General features: G+C 39.3%; 2 protein-coding genes across 5 annotated transcripts in view; one reads left to right on the top strand and one right to left on the bottom strand.

Annotated features, from left to right (window-relative positions):
- Positions 1-3,677, top strand: part of LOC116397864 (RNA-binding motif, single-stranded-interacting protein 3-like) — a 152,968-nt gene extending 149,291 nt beyond the window's left edge. For 2 of the 4 annotated variants that reach the window (XM_031873738.1, XM_031873740.1), the window contains 2 exons: positions 491-615; positions 1,120-3,677. In XM_031873738.1, coding sequence (XP_031729598.1) covers positions 491-615; positions 1,120-1,123 — 129 coding nt within the window. In that variant the 3' untranslated portion in view covers positions 1,124-3,677. Of the gene's footprint in view, positions 1-490; positions 625-1,119 lie in introns of all 4 variants that reach the window. The other 2 variants (XM_031873739.1, XM_031873741.1) reach the window with 1 other exon arrangement.
- Positions 3,678-4,931: 1,254 nt separating this feature from the next.
- entpd3 (ectonucleoside triphosphate diphosphohydrolase 3) lies at positions 4,932-13,818 on the bottom strand. Its single transcript, XM_031873700.1, has 11 exons — positions 13,814-13,818; positions 12,789-12,978; positions 10,696-10,833; positions 10,173-10,290; positions 9,663-9,822; positions 9,139-9,298; positions 8,771-8,998; positions 7,850-8,113; positions 7,656-7,766; positions 6,983-7,120; positions 4,932-6,141 (listed from the first exon to the last, which is right to left on the bottom strand). The coding sequence occupies exons 1-11, from the start codon at positions 13,816-13,818 to the stop codon at positions 5,953-5,955; spliced, it is 1,701 nt and encodes a 566-aa protein (XP_031729560.1). The 3' UTR covers positions 4,932-5,952.
- Between the last annotated feature and the right edge of the window lie 539 nt (positions 13,819-14,357).

Below are 14,357 nucleotides of genomic sequence, written 5' to 3'. Positions count from 1 at the left end.
TGGTGTAGAGGGCTTTACAGGGAGGACTTGACTTGACTTATATTCACATATAGTTGTCTCTCTGGTAAATTAGATGCTAGTAAATTAAGCTGTAATTTAGAATGGTCATGCTGCCATGATATGAAAAGAAAACATTTGGTAAATATGATGAGACCTCAGTGTCTGTCACTTATTGCCACTGAGGGAACTTGCTTAAGTCAAAATCAGGTTGCGGTTTTGTGTAATTTAGGGTGAAACATTGCCACTAATTATACTTTTATTTTTTTAAGTCAGGAACTGTTATCTAATTCTTAAAATGAGCACCAGAAATTGAATTAAGTATGCTGGGAGAAGTTGAACCCTTCCCTTTTAATCAATACTTAGTGGATTGTTTGTCTTTGCTGAACTGTTTGAATGCTCTCTGTAAACGTTTTTTCAGTGCTATGTGGAACAAAGATAAACCTTATAACAATATGAGATCGTGTCATATCTGAATTGTTTCTGGTGTCAGGGTGTGGTGACGGACCCTTCTTCACAGACAGCTGCCCCCTCCTCCCAGGACGCCAGCGGGCAGCAGCCTTTATCAGTGGAGAATACAGGAGATCATTCGACAGCCTACTCTTACCAGCAGTCTAAGTGAGTGTTGTAAGTTGACGTCTGTCTTTGTATTGCAAGCTTTCTTTGTAGCTGGTACAGGGGTGGTATGTTATTGCTATAGTGGTCCTGCATTTTACTGTCTTGTTATGCCTCTGCACCGACGACAGCCCATGTTTTTGGGTCGTCCTGCAGGCCGGTCCGTTCTCATAAACGCGTTTACTCAGGAATACCTGGAGAGAATTTGTTCAAAATGGGTACAAACGTCCAACTGAACTCGAAGTTGAACTGATTAGAATTTGGTAGTCAAAGGTCACAGTGGCAAAACATTACTGTAACTAATGTTTCCTCCTACATCCAGTCTTTATGCTAAGCTAAGTTAACTAGTAAAATACATTTTTACCTTCATCCTGGTGTTTCCTCTGCTTGTTTTTCTGCCTCCTAGATAACCTGCTGGTGGTTTCTTTAACACACAGCGGTCCGAAGAACGACCAGAGTTTCCTTAGTTACTCTATTTCCCCTAACTTGTTTTTCTGTCTCCTCTAGATAACAGGATTGGTAGGAATCATTGCTGCATTGCCTATACCAAGGCGCTGGAGACAAAGAGAGAATCAAAATGAAACGGGGACAAAAAAAAAGAGGTGATATGGGCAACGTTGAGGGGAGAATGCTTCCACTGTGCACAGGCACCAAATAAAAGACAAAATGAAAAAAAAAAAAATCAATTATATTTCTTACCTGGTTGAACCAAGAAAAAGACAAAATGATGAAGAGAAATGATGGTTTGCTGAACCTGAGGACAATGAAATAAAACGCAGTCTGCATCTTTGAGTCTATCGTTTCTCACTGTGAGACTGGACTTTGCCTCTGAAGGAAAAGGAGAAGACGGACTGAAATCTAAACTCAACCAACAAGCTGTACAGAAAAAAAGAACATTTGATTGTGCAGGTAGATTTTCAGACTTTTTTTTATCAAAAAAAGGAAGGAAGCAAAGTCTAGGAAAAAAAACAGGTTGTCTTCCTTTGATATTAAGCTACATTTATTTTCATTATTTTTATTATTTGAGTAGTTTTCTAGAATATCAATGTTTTCGTAAATCTTTATTGCCTTAATTTTCTCAAACTTTGGGAAAAAAGTTTCCATAATGTTGAATTATTTAAAAAAAAAAAAGAATGGTTGAATGATTTGAGAAGTTCTTAAAGAGTTCCGAGAACCACCGAGAATAAATCTACAAAGCTATTTGTACAGGATAAAAATAAAAAAAGGTTGTAATTGTATGAAGATGATTTTAAATTATGTGGTGCAGTGCAGCTGATGTTTGGTTGGTGGAAAAACAAAAAATCTTCTTTAATGCGACTTGTGGGATGGGTCAATCCACTGCTTCCTGGAAAATGCAGTTAAGTTTAATCATGGGATAAAATTTCTGTTTCTTCATCACATTTGTATTTTTTTGTTTTTATAACCTTCAAAAGGGTTTTGCTTTGCCTGCTTTGCTTGTCTCACTGCAAAAAGAAAAGTAAAAAAGGAACATTTCTGACATTGACTAAAAGCAGAAATAAACGCTAGGATTTTTAAATGTGCAAAAAGCAATAGTTTTAGTAAAACTGTTGACAGTTTCTTGAGTCTTTCTTAACCGTTGAACAAAAGCAGCCATCAGGTGGCACATTTTATACCAAAGATGAAGAAACTAGGTAATGAAGAGATATTCCTTATGTTGCTTTTTCTTTATTTTTTCACCTCTGAAACTGAGATTTTTATCGATTGTCATGCTGTTGGCATGTGAGCTAATTTATCAGTGACTGAGAACATGCAGTAGGTCTTTAAACACAACTGCCTCAACCAGAAGAGTGTGCTCTGTGATGTTTTCTTTGTCAAGTGATCAAACAGTGGTGATGATTTAAAGTGGCGCTGTAACATCTGTGTGGTATGGTGAAAGTGGAGGAGGTAGGTATATTATTGGGAATAAGTTGTTTCACAATACTTCAGTGGTAAAGGTTTGGAAAACGAATGGTATCCTGTGGAATGGTGGTGTGTACTCTTTAAACCTTTGTACCCACCCAACAACTCCCTCTTCAGGCTGCATTGACCAACCACGAATACCGACACTGAGATGCTGTAACTCCTTCTGATGGCCAGCCAAAATGCTCCTATTTCGAAATGCATAGTCTCAGTCCATACGTTTTACGCCACTGTCTTGCCAAACACAAGCCATTTAAAATGTGAGCAGCAGGGCGATGATCTCTGTCAGAGGAAAGGGCATTTCTGTTGAACAAACTCATTTCAGCTTATGTATATTCTAAAAGGTCGAGGAGAGAGTTGTTGTGTTTTTTCTTTTTGTGTTGCCTTTTTTATTTGTCTTTCTTGAGAGTTGATTATGAAGTGTGAGCTGCTAAATACTTTTCATTAATGAGGATTGAGGCAGCCTTGTGTTGGGTGGGTGTGGAAGACGTACACCTCCAGAATGACAGCAATTGACTATTTGAAGGCAAGATACTGGAAAGACAGTTAAGTGTTATCCTTGAAATCACTGCTTAAGCATCCGGCAAGTCTTGTGCCTCTTTTCAGGTGACAGAAGAGACATGTTGCAAAAAAATATGAGAATTATAATTCTGGTCAAATCTGGTAATAGGAATCTGCATTATTTGTACTGAGTAACAGGGAACAAAATGTCCTCTATGGACTTTAACTGACTGACACAGGCTCTGAGGTCACACCCTTGAAGCTCCACCTACCTGACACTCAGCCAATGAAAAGAAGCTAATGGATACATAGGAACAGACAGTGGGGTTCAACCAAAATCAAGCAGATACAAACCTCTGTGGGAAAATAAATTATTGAAAGAAGAGAGAAAGTAGACAAAGCGAGAACAAAAGTACTATTTATGAGATCTTTTTTTGTACAGGTGTGTAAAAGAAGATGCAACAGAAATAACTTTGATGATGCTATTTTTTTATTTGCTTGGTCACATGCCTCCCATGTCTTTCAAATTGTGATTCTGAGAGTGTCTGTAGAAACAGTGGATATTGCTGTAGTTTCAAATGTCTCTTTTCTTTTTGTTTTCTTTTTAGACAAGTCTTTCAATAAAAAACGTTTTAAACAGTCAATTCTCATCTTGTATATTCTGCAGGTACAATGCAGTACCACTAGAGTGCACTGTAGTACACAGTATGAGATGGTGGGTGACAGGTTACTGGAAGAAGAGCTGAATGTGCGTTTTGTGTGTGTGTTTGTGATTTTAACAAGTCACCAGGGAATTTACAGATGCTCAGTGGACACAGATGAAACAGAGGCATTTAGATTCAAACAGGCGAATTTATTTGATACTGATACTGATTTGCTCTGATTAATAAATAATATTTGAAGAAGTAGCCACCAGTGTTTCGTATTAAATTGAATAACATGTTGAGCTCAGGTAAAATCAGTAAGGTAACAGTAAGTGATGATACTGGGAAACCCAATCTCATACAACAGTGACAAAAGGTACAGTTGGTAGATACGTTTATTACTCAATAGAGAGAGAATTATTATCAAAACAGGACCAATACAGTTAATGCATTACATAGGAATCATACATAATCCTCTCCACTGCAAGGACAACAAAAACACTGAAAAAGCAGGTATAAGATTTATACTGTGCTGAATGTCAAAAAGACACGTGCATGTTTTAATTATCTCCGCCAGGAGGATTAGGCGATCAGTCACGCCTGTGTGTGTTCACCTCTGTGTTGGTCCACAGCTAATCTTCTATTGCAACAGTTTTGGTAATGGTCTCATGGTTCTGTTGCAGACTGATTGGAGTTCATCTCCAAAACTGACCAAATGGTGCAAATACCCAAGAACTCAAACTAACCTGTTGTGATCTGTTACTAGTTTCTGCTGATTGAGTAACTCTCGCATCAAACGCTACTTATCATACAACTATATATACTACTGCATATATATATAGTATATAGTGAGAGAGAGAGAGAACAAATCCCAAAACCCTCCCAGGGATGGAACAACACAAGATTCGTATTTAATGGGGAAAATAAGGCATAGAACTGTTGTCACACTGAATCAATTTCAGTGACTTGTTGGCTGCAAACTAAGAATATAAAATGTATCTTGTATTTCTATTGAATGTTTGCAAATAGGCTGTAGAAAAATGACTTAATGCAACATATAGCAAAATCACAATGATACAATGGCATATAGCACATTCAATACATTGTTTATTAATTAGGGTTTCATTCAGTAAGAGTATTGTTGTGTACTTCTGTGACGACATACTCTGTATAATATACACCAGGGGTCAACAGCTTCTTTGATATGATGTGCTGTTTTTAAAATGTCTTGTTAATCAGTGTTCCATATCAACATTAAGGTTACCATTAAGTTTAATTATGACACCACAACAAAACATGAATCCCAGCGGATCCATCATTTTATTTTATCCAATGTGCACAGCGACATATAAAAAAAAACTTTCATAATCGGGACATTGCTATTATATATGAGAGCACTATGGAAGAAGGCTAGAAGGCTGTTATCCTTCCACATCCAACATCCACATCTGAGTTGAAATTATTAACCTCTTGACCTTCCTCCAAGCTTGTTCAACAACAATAAACTTGACAAATTATATTCGGAAGGCAACAAGTACTAGCCAATCAGAGGCAGAGTAGGGCGGGTCTTAAAAAAACAAAACTTTTGTCACATCAAACTTGCCAATGATGGGGGAAGAGGTCATTTTTCATGCAGATGAGAGAGCACGCACTGCAAGTGTGCCATTGGTAAAGCTACCGTGTAAAAATAGTGGTACTTGTGCCAAACAATGCCTATCCCTGATATACAGTATACAGTATATAATAAAAAACACTGAAGTGGCAGAAGTGCCTACTGTATTTAAAGCGGAATCCATTAAGTGCAGTTACATGTATAATACAGAATCAATCAGTGAGTGATGGTTTGCCTGAGGGTCCATGTGTGTAAGCACACAATTATAAATACAATTGCATTACACAATGTGCGACAAGAACAAGTAGTGGACATTTCTGGGTTCCATTTTATTATCTGTGAGTTATTCAGGGACTTGTGTGTCACCTGTTTTTACCGGTTGAAAAATATTTTTTTAGAGGGGTTTATTAATGTCTCAATAAAACCAGTCACACCAGTGAAACTATCTCAAAGACTCAAAGTCACTAGCAGGATACACAGTGAGAGGTTTTCCTTCACTTCACATGAACTCTCATAATTGAAATTAAAGTCAGTAAATGACTCAAGCTGAAAAAATAAGTGCCTCAGCAAATGCTGCTGTAGCGCTCTCCTACTACTTGCCGGATAACAACAACCCCAAGGCTTACAATGGCAGACCATTCCTCGCCTTTGTGACCGAAACTCTCAGAAGCAAGTGCGAATGAGGATTATGAAAACTAAGACAACAGTTGTGATTGTTAGGGCTGAAAATAGAAAGACAAGGCCGGCAAAGACGGGGTCTGTCAGGGGGGTGATTTCTTTCACTTCAGACGGGATCATGTTGGACATACTCAGCATGTAGCCCAAACTCCAACCTATGCTGGTATTCTTCACCTGGAGAAAAAGAGACAGGAAGAGAAGACTGTGTATTTCCATGCTGTACATCAGTAGTGCATGCAGCTACTATATCACTCGTATTGTCATACATGTCTACGGAAGTTGAGAATATGAAACAGTCCTGTAATGAAGTTGCACAATTACAGCTCTGGGCAAAGATGGGTGTGTCTATTTTGTAATTTCTTCCAAAGGGATCTATCCAACCACCAGACTCCTAGACCCCCTGAAGGCACTAAGCAGCACACACAGCAGGCTACTCTATTGTTGGCGACACTGGAAATTGGAAGTATCGCCAGCTGTTGAGGAACGTTTTTGTGATCAAGTCTAAAGGGTAACCGCAATGCAATTTGGAAACTACGGCTGTTATGTGTGACTTTTTGATATACTGTCTTTCTTTATGACTCATGACTGATAGAGTGCGGGTCACAGAGCAGGAATCCCCTTCTGTTGAGGGACTTCCATTGTGAAAGACGCTCCGTGGCCTCAGGGTGTCCCAGAGTAATACATTGCCCGCCTTTCACTCTGGCCTTAACTTTTTGAATGCCATGGCATGTTTAATAGGCCTCCATGGGTGGCCTCATTCACACTTGTCAAACGCTGTTAACCCTGAACATGACAAAATGTTGGCAGTTGAAGCATAGCAACTCTCGTCAAATTGGCATAGACATTTTCTGATGGTTGTTTCTCATTTTTAGATAATATGAGCATTATTTTTTGCAAGACTATATGAACGCAGAGAACATAAAGAGTGGATGTGAATTGGCTTCACAGCCATGTAAAGGACAGCAGTAGGAGCAAGCAGTGTTTGGTAAAAATTATGTAGTTTTTCTCAACCAACCTGTCTTCGGTAGTCAATGTTTTTCCAGGTCTCATTGTCAAACTTGTATCCATCCACCAGCATTGTATAGACGTAGTGACCTGCATAACAGTAAGTCCTACGGTATTTGTCTAAGATCCATGTATTCTCTGCCTTCAGCTGAAGGGAAGAGAAACAAAGGTAAGTGTGGCCTAAATACTTTAAAATGAAGACAAGACTGAAACAATACAGTGTGTGATCAAGACTGATTTCAATTTACAGTTAAGATGAGATCCCTGCAGATGGATAAAAGAAATTGAAAAAAAACAGTTGCAAAGATATTTTGCAGCTATTTTGAGGCCTGATACACAGATACATGTCTATAAGGCCCGTGCAATAGAGAAATATCTGCTCTTATGTGGTAGAAATATTCTTTAAGTACTAGTAAAGTGCTTTTTTTGTCCGTCTTGTTTAAGATCTCCAGATAACTTGCAGATCATTATAAAACACCAAGATAATTCGGTATTGTACGTGTGAATACTTTTCATATTAAGTTTGACATGTTTTAACAGGAGCACCTGCACTAAATCAGACAGAGGAACATGTTCTCACACAGCCTGGCACACCTCAGTCAGTGATCTTAAAACAGGTATTTTGTCTTGGGAATAAAATACTTTTGTTTTACTCTAGCTGTCTACCAATTGGAAGAACTTACCACTGTCCAATGTGAATCGCAGAATTTCCTAATTGAGGCGCTGAATTGATCAAGGTCTGATCTTCCCTCTAACCCGAGCGCCCTAGCAGTGTAGAAGAATCCTGCATATGCCTGGCAGGAACAGTAGAGACATATCGTAAGTTTTTTGTCATCTTCATCTGTTTTCTTGTACGTGTTCTTGCACTGTGTGTTACCATAAAATCTCCAGCGACGGGTGGCTGCTGGATCCCATTGAAGGAACACTGGGATGAGGAACAGTTTTTGAAATCAAAGATGGACTTCACTATGCTCCTGCACTTGTCTGAGTTGGAGGTTCCCACCATGAAGAGTTCTTGATCTGGGTTGTAGTCGTCTGGCTTCATTGTACACTCTGTGTCATAAATGTCCATGGCGTTCATGGTGACGTTGTAACCTTCAGCGAAGCATGGGTTAATAATGTAAGATGGGTCAGATGATTCCTGGAATGTCAAGAAAAGGAAGAAAATGTCAAAAGAAGGAATGGATGCTGAGGAGGAAATAAAACTACGAGAAAGAGAGTGACAGGAAGAGACATGGGCATATGAGATAAGAACAGTATTACTTGCGCATTTACAGACACCATCTATCATGACTTATTTACTTGAATTACACATTCATTTACATACAGATCCTAATGTAAATTAAACCTTTGAGCTAATGTGTTATACCAGGATCCTGCTGCAAATGTATACCCATAACATATTCTCTCTACAGAGCATATGCTATAAGCCATACGCTGCCAGAAATAATGCATTTCTCGCAAATTAGCTTGACGACATACACGGGTCGATCGATATTCTTAATGACATAATGCATTCTTGACTTGTCTCCCTTTGCCTGTTAGTAACTCAGGGACAGCAGTGTTCACTAATCAATTCTTAACTGTGCATTAATGGGTTTTGGCCTGCACATGCATGCAAAAGAACATACACTCCCACTGCCACGCTCACCACACACACAAGCACTTAAACATGAACATAGAAAATGATCAAGGGAGAGGTCTCAGAAAATAACTATCACCCTTACAGTATGTGGAAGATATGACCTTCAATTTCTTCTGAACACACGCGCAAAAGACAGAAAGAAAAGATGTGTACCTTAACTATTTTGTCCAGAATCCTCTTCTCAGCCTCATTTTTGCCATAGCAGAGGAAACTGTGTGTGTAGACATTGTAAGGGTAACCGTACAGTTTGACATGAATGTAGTCAGGTCCCCATAAATCATCCTGGACTGAAAAGGCGATCTGTGTTGATGCTCCACCAAGGTCCATTGACCCTACAGTCTTTTCCCCTTCTGGGTGTGCGTAGATGTTCCAAAGGTTTTTCTACAAATACAATGAGAAAGGTTAGTATCAGAGGAGCAATGTAATGGCCCGGTTTGTAAAGCAGCATTCCTTTCTTTTTTTTAAAGGGAGAAGTACACGTTGACCTACATAGACCAGATGGAATAATGACAGCATCTTACCTCTAGGAAGTTTCCCATCAGGTAGTTGACAGTGATCCACCCGTACAGCCCTTCTTTTTGACCACTCATGATGGAAGCATTTTGGAAGTTGAAAGGCAAAGCTTCCAGGTATTCTCTGAGACTTCCCAGGATTTCATTGGACTTTTGTTCATCCTTCTGACTTAAAGCAAAGCAGAAAAGGGAAGATAATTATAGATCTGACTTGACACAAGAGTGGTCATTAGCAGTGACATATGGAGCCCATGTCATGGCAGAAAAAGTTTCAATTTTTCGCTCTCTTGCTAAAAGTTAATTAGACAGATTGATAGTACTCTCGTGTCTGTACACTACATGTGAAGCTAGAGTTGACCAGGAGCCTGATATAAAGACTGAAAGTAAGAGGAAATAGAGAGGGATTTGATAAAAAAACATGTCATGAATTAATAAGGGTTTAAATTGGTCTCATCCTTCCGGTCACTCTCCAACACATCCTAAGTAATGGTGAGGGATTACCCTGAAGCTAGTTTATCGTAACACATTCTTACTGTAGCAGTCTCATTCCAGCAGTAGCTCCCAGAAAGAGAAGTGTGGTTTTGTGTTTTATAACAGGAATGGCATTTGTGACGTTGTCCATGCATTGCTTGAATCCATCCCACGATTCGGCATCTTTCTGTGGGTCAACTTTCATGTCTGAGATTCCAGCACCTGTGGGCACAAGGCCAAGCTAAAATTGTCTTCTGAAGCACAGGCACTGAAAACAACAAGTGTTCAGCAAAGGTTGTTGGAGTATTTCAAAATGTGTTCAGCACGGTTTGGCTTTTATTTTTCTCTGCATTACCCACCGTTCTTCAATTAACTCTAATCCTAAATCCTTAATTTTAGAATATTTTCAAGCATTTTTTGTAATTCAATTCTAAGAGATGTAGAACTTTTAGTTCAAGTTCAAGTTTATTGTCACGCATACTAAGTGGTACTCTCTGCCAGACAGATACATTTTTATTTTTATGTCACTGTTACAGAACAAAGCTGCAATTGGTCCGGAGACAATGACTCACCCAAAACTTTGCAGTTCATTGTCTCAGTCACAACTCCTGTTTCATTCTCCTTCTCCCCTGGCCACTTGTACAGGTACACATTGGAACGTGATGAACCTGCGTCTATCACTATGCCATACTGCAGAGAAGAGTAAAGAGAAAACGAATCATGTTACAGGGTCACATTTGGTCTATGTGATGGCACTTCTTACATTGATTCATAAAATATCTAAAATCCCTACGTTATGCTGTTAATATGGCAAAGAGCTGATGCCATAAAGATTGAATTAAACTACAGAGAGGCTGCTGCGACCCTCACCACCACTTTAAAAAAAATACACACATCACCAAGCTGACTGATGAGAAAACCTTCTATCCTGACCTTGACATCTGGAATACATTTTGCACCACATTCACATCTGAGAGTGTGTGGGAGTGTGTGTTTGTATTCCTGTCTCTCCTGTTTACTTTGTTAAAACTGAGAAATATCTGCAGCCAAATAGTGCCTACCCGTTCACGTTTATGTACGCGTGTATATGTTCACCTCGAAGCTGTACTCTTTGGACTTCCAGGTGTCTTGGATGACAACGACAGCAACAAGGGCAGCAATACTGGCCAAAAGGAGAAGCAGCACTCCTGCTATGCGACACTTGTAGCCCATATGCTGTTTAGAAGCCATTTCCTGTTGGCAAGAAATAGAAATGTTTCACTAAAAGCATTTTAGCTCTCAAAGTGATGACCGGTGAAGAGGTTTGAAAAGTGATGATGAGCAATAATAGTGTACTTTATTTACTTTAGGATGAAAAAAACATTGGCAGGCAGCATTAATAGTATAGATGTACTAAGCAATACCATCAGGTTTAACACACGCTTTAGAGGCAAAGGAAACAGAATCAGGAGGGAAATTGTGGATCGGCTGTCTGTAGAGTTGTTTTCTCAGTTTCTCAGAAATGCTTACTTTTTTATCATGGACATTGATAACCTCAATGAGATACTTTAGTCCCACAATTTGTTGTACTGTTTATTTAAACTTGATGCAGAACTATATTATAACATCCGACATAAGATTGCTGCCACAGTTCAATATTGCGCAACTGGGCGGGGAGACCTGCCAATGAAGCTCAATGGACTTGTTTTGTGCTAAACTCTTCCTGATGGCTTTAAAGAAACATTCAGTGCAAACACTGATATTTAGAAGAAACACACACGATGACAAGCTCCAGGAAATAGAATAAATAAACACGTCGTGCCAGAAACTGCTCTGTTTCAGTTTCAAGTGTATACTCAATGAGCAAAAACAACGTTTCATGCCAGATCCACCATGTGGATTTATACATGCATTTCTTGTGTAGTCCTAAAGAAGCGCGATGTGGCTGCAATTATGGGTCACACACAAACTCCGTAACACGAAACACATTTTCTTTTCATTCCAATTTCCTGGTGTAGTGTAGTTTACTTTCATTGTATTTATGCCTTAGTTCTTACTTATGCATGCTATAATTGCGCTATATATTAAGATAATCTATATTTACTACTACAACTAAGCCTAGCAATGCCATGTCATGCAATAGCATAGACTGAATAATTTAAAATATAATATATTTCTTCATAGAGTCATGATGAAATAAATGAATGAATATAAACAATAACAATAGATATTATTCAACCATCCTTTGCTTTAACTCTAAGTCTTTACGGCAATGGGAGGTCATAAATGGAGCCTTGTGTCAGACTACAGCTGTTAGGCAGTGCCGTCTCAGCTTTATCATCGGCTTTATTATCAAACTGTCAAACTGCTTTTTAAGCTTCTTTTAAAGCTGCCTAAACCCTCCCTAAAAAAATTGTCTCATCCGTTGTCAGCAGACTGTAATGAAACAGTAGTGACAATGCTTGTTTTTCTATTACGTTACAGCAGCGTCCACAGAAGCTTCAGGTAAAAACATGCCGGTAAAAGCAGTTTGACGTGGGATTATAACCTGAGGACATGTCAACAAACATGCCTCTGACATAATGTGGCTGAATTTGGCGCAACACTTCACTGGCGTGTCTGTGACATAGTTGATAGTCCAGGTTTATAAATTCGGCGGATTTCACATGTCTCCTGTTGGGTCCAGGTTGCTTGAACAATGCCAGTGACTTTCAGCGACTGTCCATAATAATGGTTCAAGCTTACTACACTAGAAACCAAATATTTCACATAACAACTCTTAGAGACTATAATTGTAGTTTGTTCTGCTTTAACACACCTAAAGAAGGGGTTAATCCGTTCCTCCCTTTGATGTAAGTTTTGACAGATATTGTTCGTTTCACCACCCACAAGGTAAACAAAATACAGTAAGCAACAAAAGTAGTTATTTAGTTTGACTTCAATTATATGTCAACCAAAGGAATCAGCAAGTCTATGCCTTAAGTTTCTATTGTAATATATTTAACACTAACATCACTGACATTATCCCTACAATTGGCACATGTTGTTTTCTTTGCTTGTAGGGACTGGTCCTCATGAGGGCAAAGAAGTGAAACTAACACACGCCTACACTTGTATCATACAACACAGTAAATCGATTCACACAATGAAACCGCTGTTACCTGGTAAATGATTGCATGTGAGAGAGATGAGGTGTGTTTGTTTCTTACCTTGAAGAGCTGGTTTGTAGATCCTAGTTGAGAGAGGGAGAGAGGTGGCTCTGAAGAAGGGATGAGGAAACACAGCAGGAAACAGGGGAGCAGCAAAGGAAGGGAGAGAGAGAGAGAGAGAGAGAGAGAGCAAGGGAATGTGCTGTGAGTGGGAGAGATCTTAAGAGTGGCTGGCCCTCGGGAACAGGAGCTGTTGTACCCCAACAAAACAGAGAGTGAGGGAGAGAGTGAACATGGGAGGAGCAATGTGTACAAACTCCAGTTTTCACCACTCCCACCACACCAGTGAAACAACCAGCCCATCAGCAGAGGCAGAGACTGATCCTTGTTCACTGTCGGCTTTACCACGGCTAGAGGGCTAGCCGTGGTAAAGTTAATTGATGTAATCAATAAGATAAAGTGCATTGTGGCTGAGTATCTGCTGCACTTGTTATTACAAAGTCAGCTCTTATTTGATAGGCCTGAATTGAAGCTCAAGGCACGATGACAAGCAAGGGATCAAGAACTATACCAACAATCAAAGATGTGTTGGTACGTGCAAGCTCCCAATTCCATGCTGAGCCCAAGTTCTCACAGAGAAAACTATGAGTCATTCACAAAGTACTGTACAAAGAATGGAAAATGTTTTTTGCTTTTTTGCTGTTTTGCTTACAGAGACAGACAGTTGAGAGCTAAAATGCTTACTTTAAATTGTGTTTGTATGTGTGTGTGTGTGTGTGTGTGTGTGTTGTTTGTATGTGCACACAGTTTGGATTGTGTTGCATTTGTCTGTGTCTGTCAGTCTAATAGCACATTGGTGGAGAGTCCTCAAAACCACTTCAACCAGTTAAGACTGTTTATGAATTCATTATCCAGTAGTCAATAGGCAGTCACTTAGCCACTCATTACCTACGTACTCATTTACCAACCTTGTCTTTTACACTTTATTTTTATCAGAATTATTAGTCCAAATGCAGGAAGTTGTCACGTTCTTACCAGGCCGCAAAAACCCGTAAATTTAACCAAGATCACATTGTTCTCCTGACCTCATAGAGGCACTCCACAAAGTAGACTTTCTAGCCACAGATAGGTAATACTCAGCCTCAGAAAACAGTTATATAATATCTTCTGTGGCTCTGGAGGAACTTTGTCACTGGAGTGCTTAACATCTCTGTGGCTGCTTTAGAAATCCAGTGGATTCTTGAAAATGTCAGCATGGTCTTCTAGTATCTTTCTACAAAGAAGACATTGATGGGGCCAGTCAAAGTGAATTACAAGTCGGATTCAATGCTCAGTGAATAAAGATAAAGTATTTTTAGCTGCCTAAAGTGAGACCTGAAACCCATTGGTCTGAATGAACTGCACAGACAGGACGCTGAAAATTAGATTTGCACCGAGAGAGGAAATAGAAGAAAGGCAGAGAGCTCCTACTTCAAAGCCTCCTGTATACAGATTACATACCAGAGGTAATTTTCTACTGACCTGTTCGATAGTGAGGTGTGTCCATCCCAGTATTGCTGGACATGATTCATTTATATGGGTAGTGCTGCTGTACCAAGTTCAAATCTGGCAACACTATCGTAGGACATA

Source organism: Anarrhichthys ocellatus, unplaced genomic scaffold (genome assembly GCF_004355925.1).
Source record: "Anarrhichthys ocellatus isolate YVR2014 unplaced genomic scaffold, GSC_Weel_1.0 scaffold74, whole genome shotgun sequence".
Taxonomy (NCBI): Eukaryota; Metazoa; Chordata; class Actinopteri; order Perciformes; family Anarhichadidae; genus Anarrhichthys; species Anarrhichthys ocellatus.
The sequence above is the reverse complement of the archived record's forward strand: the minus strand, read 5'-3'. Positions and strand labels throughout refer to the sequence as shown.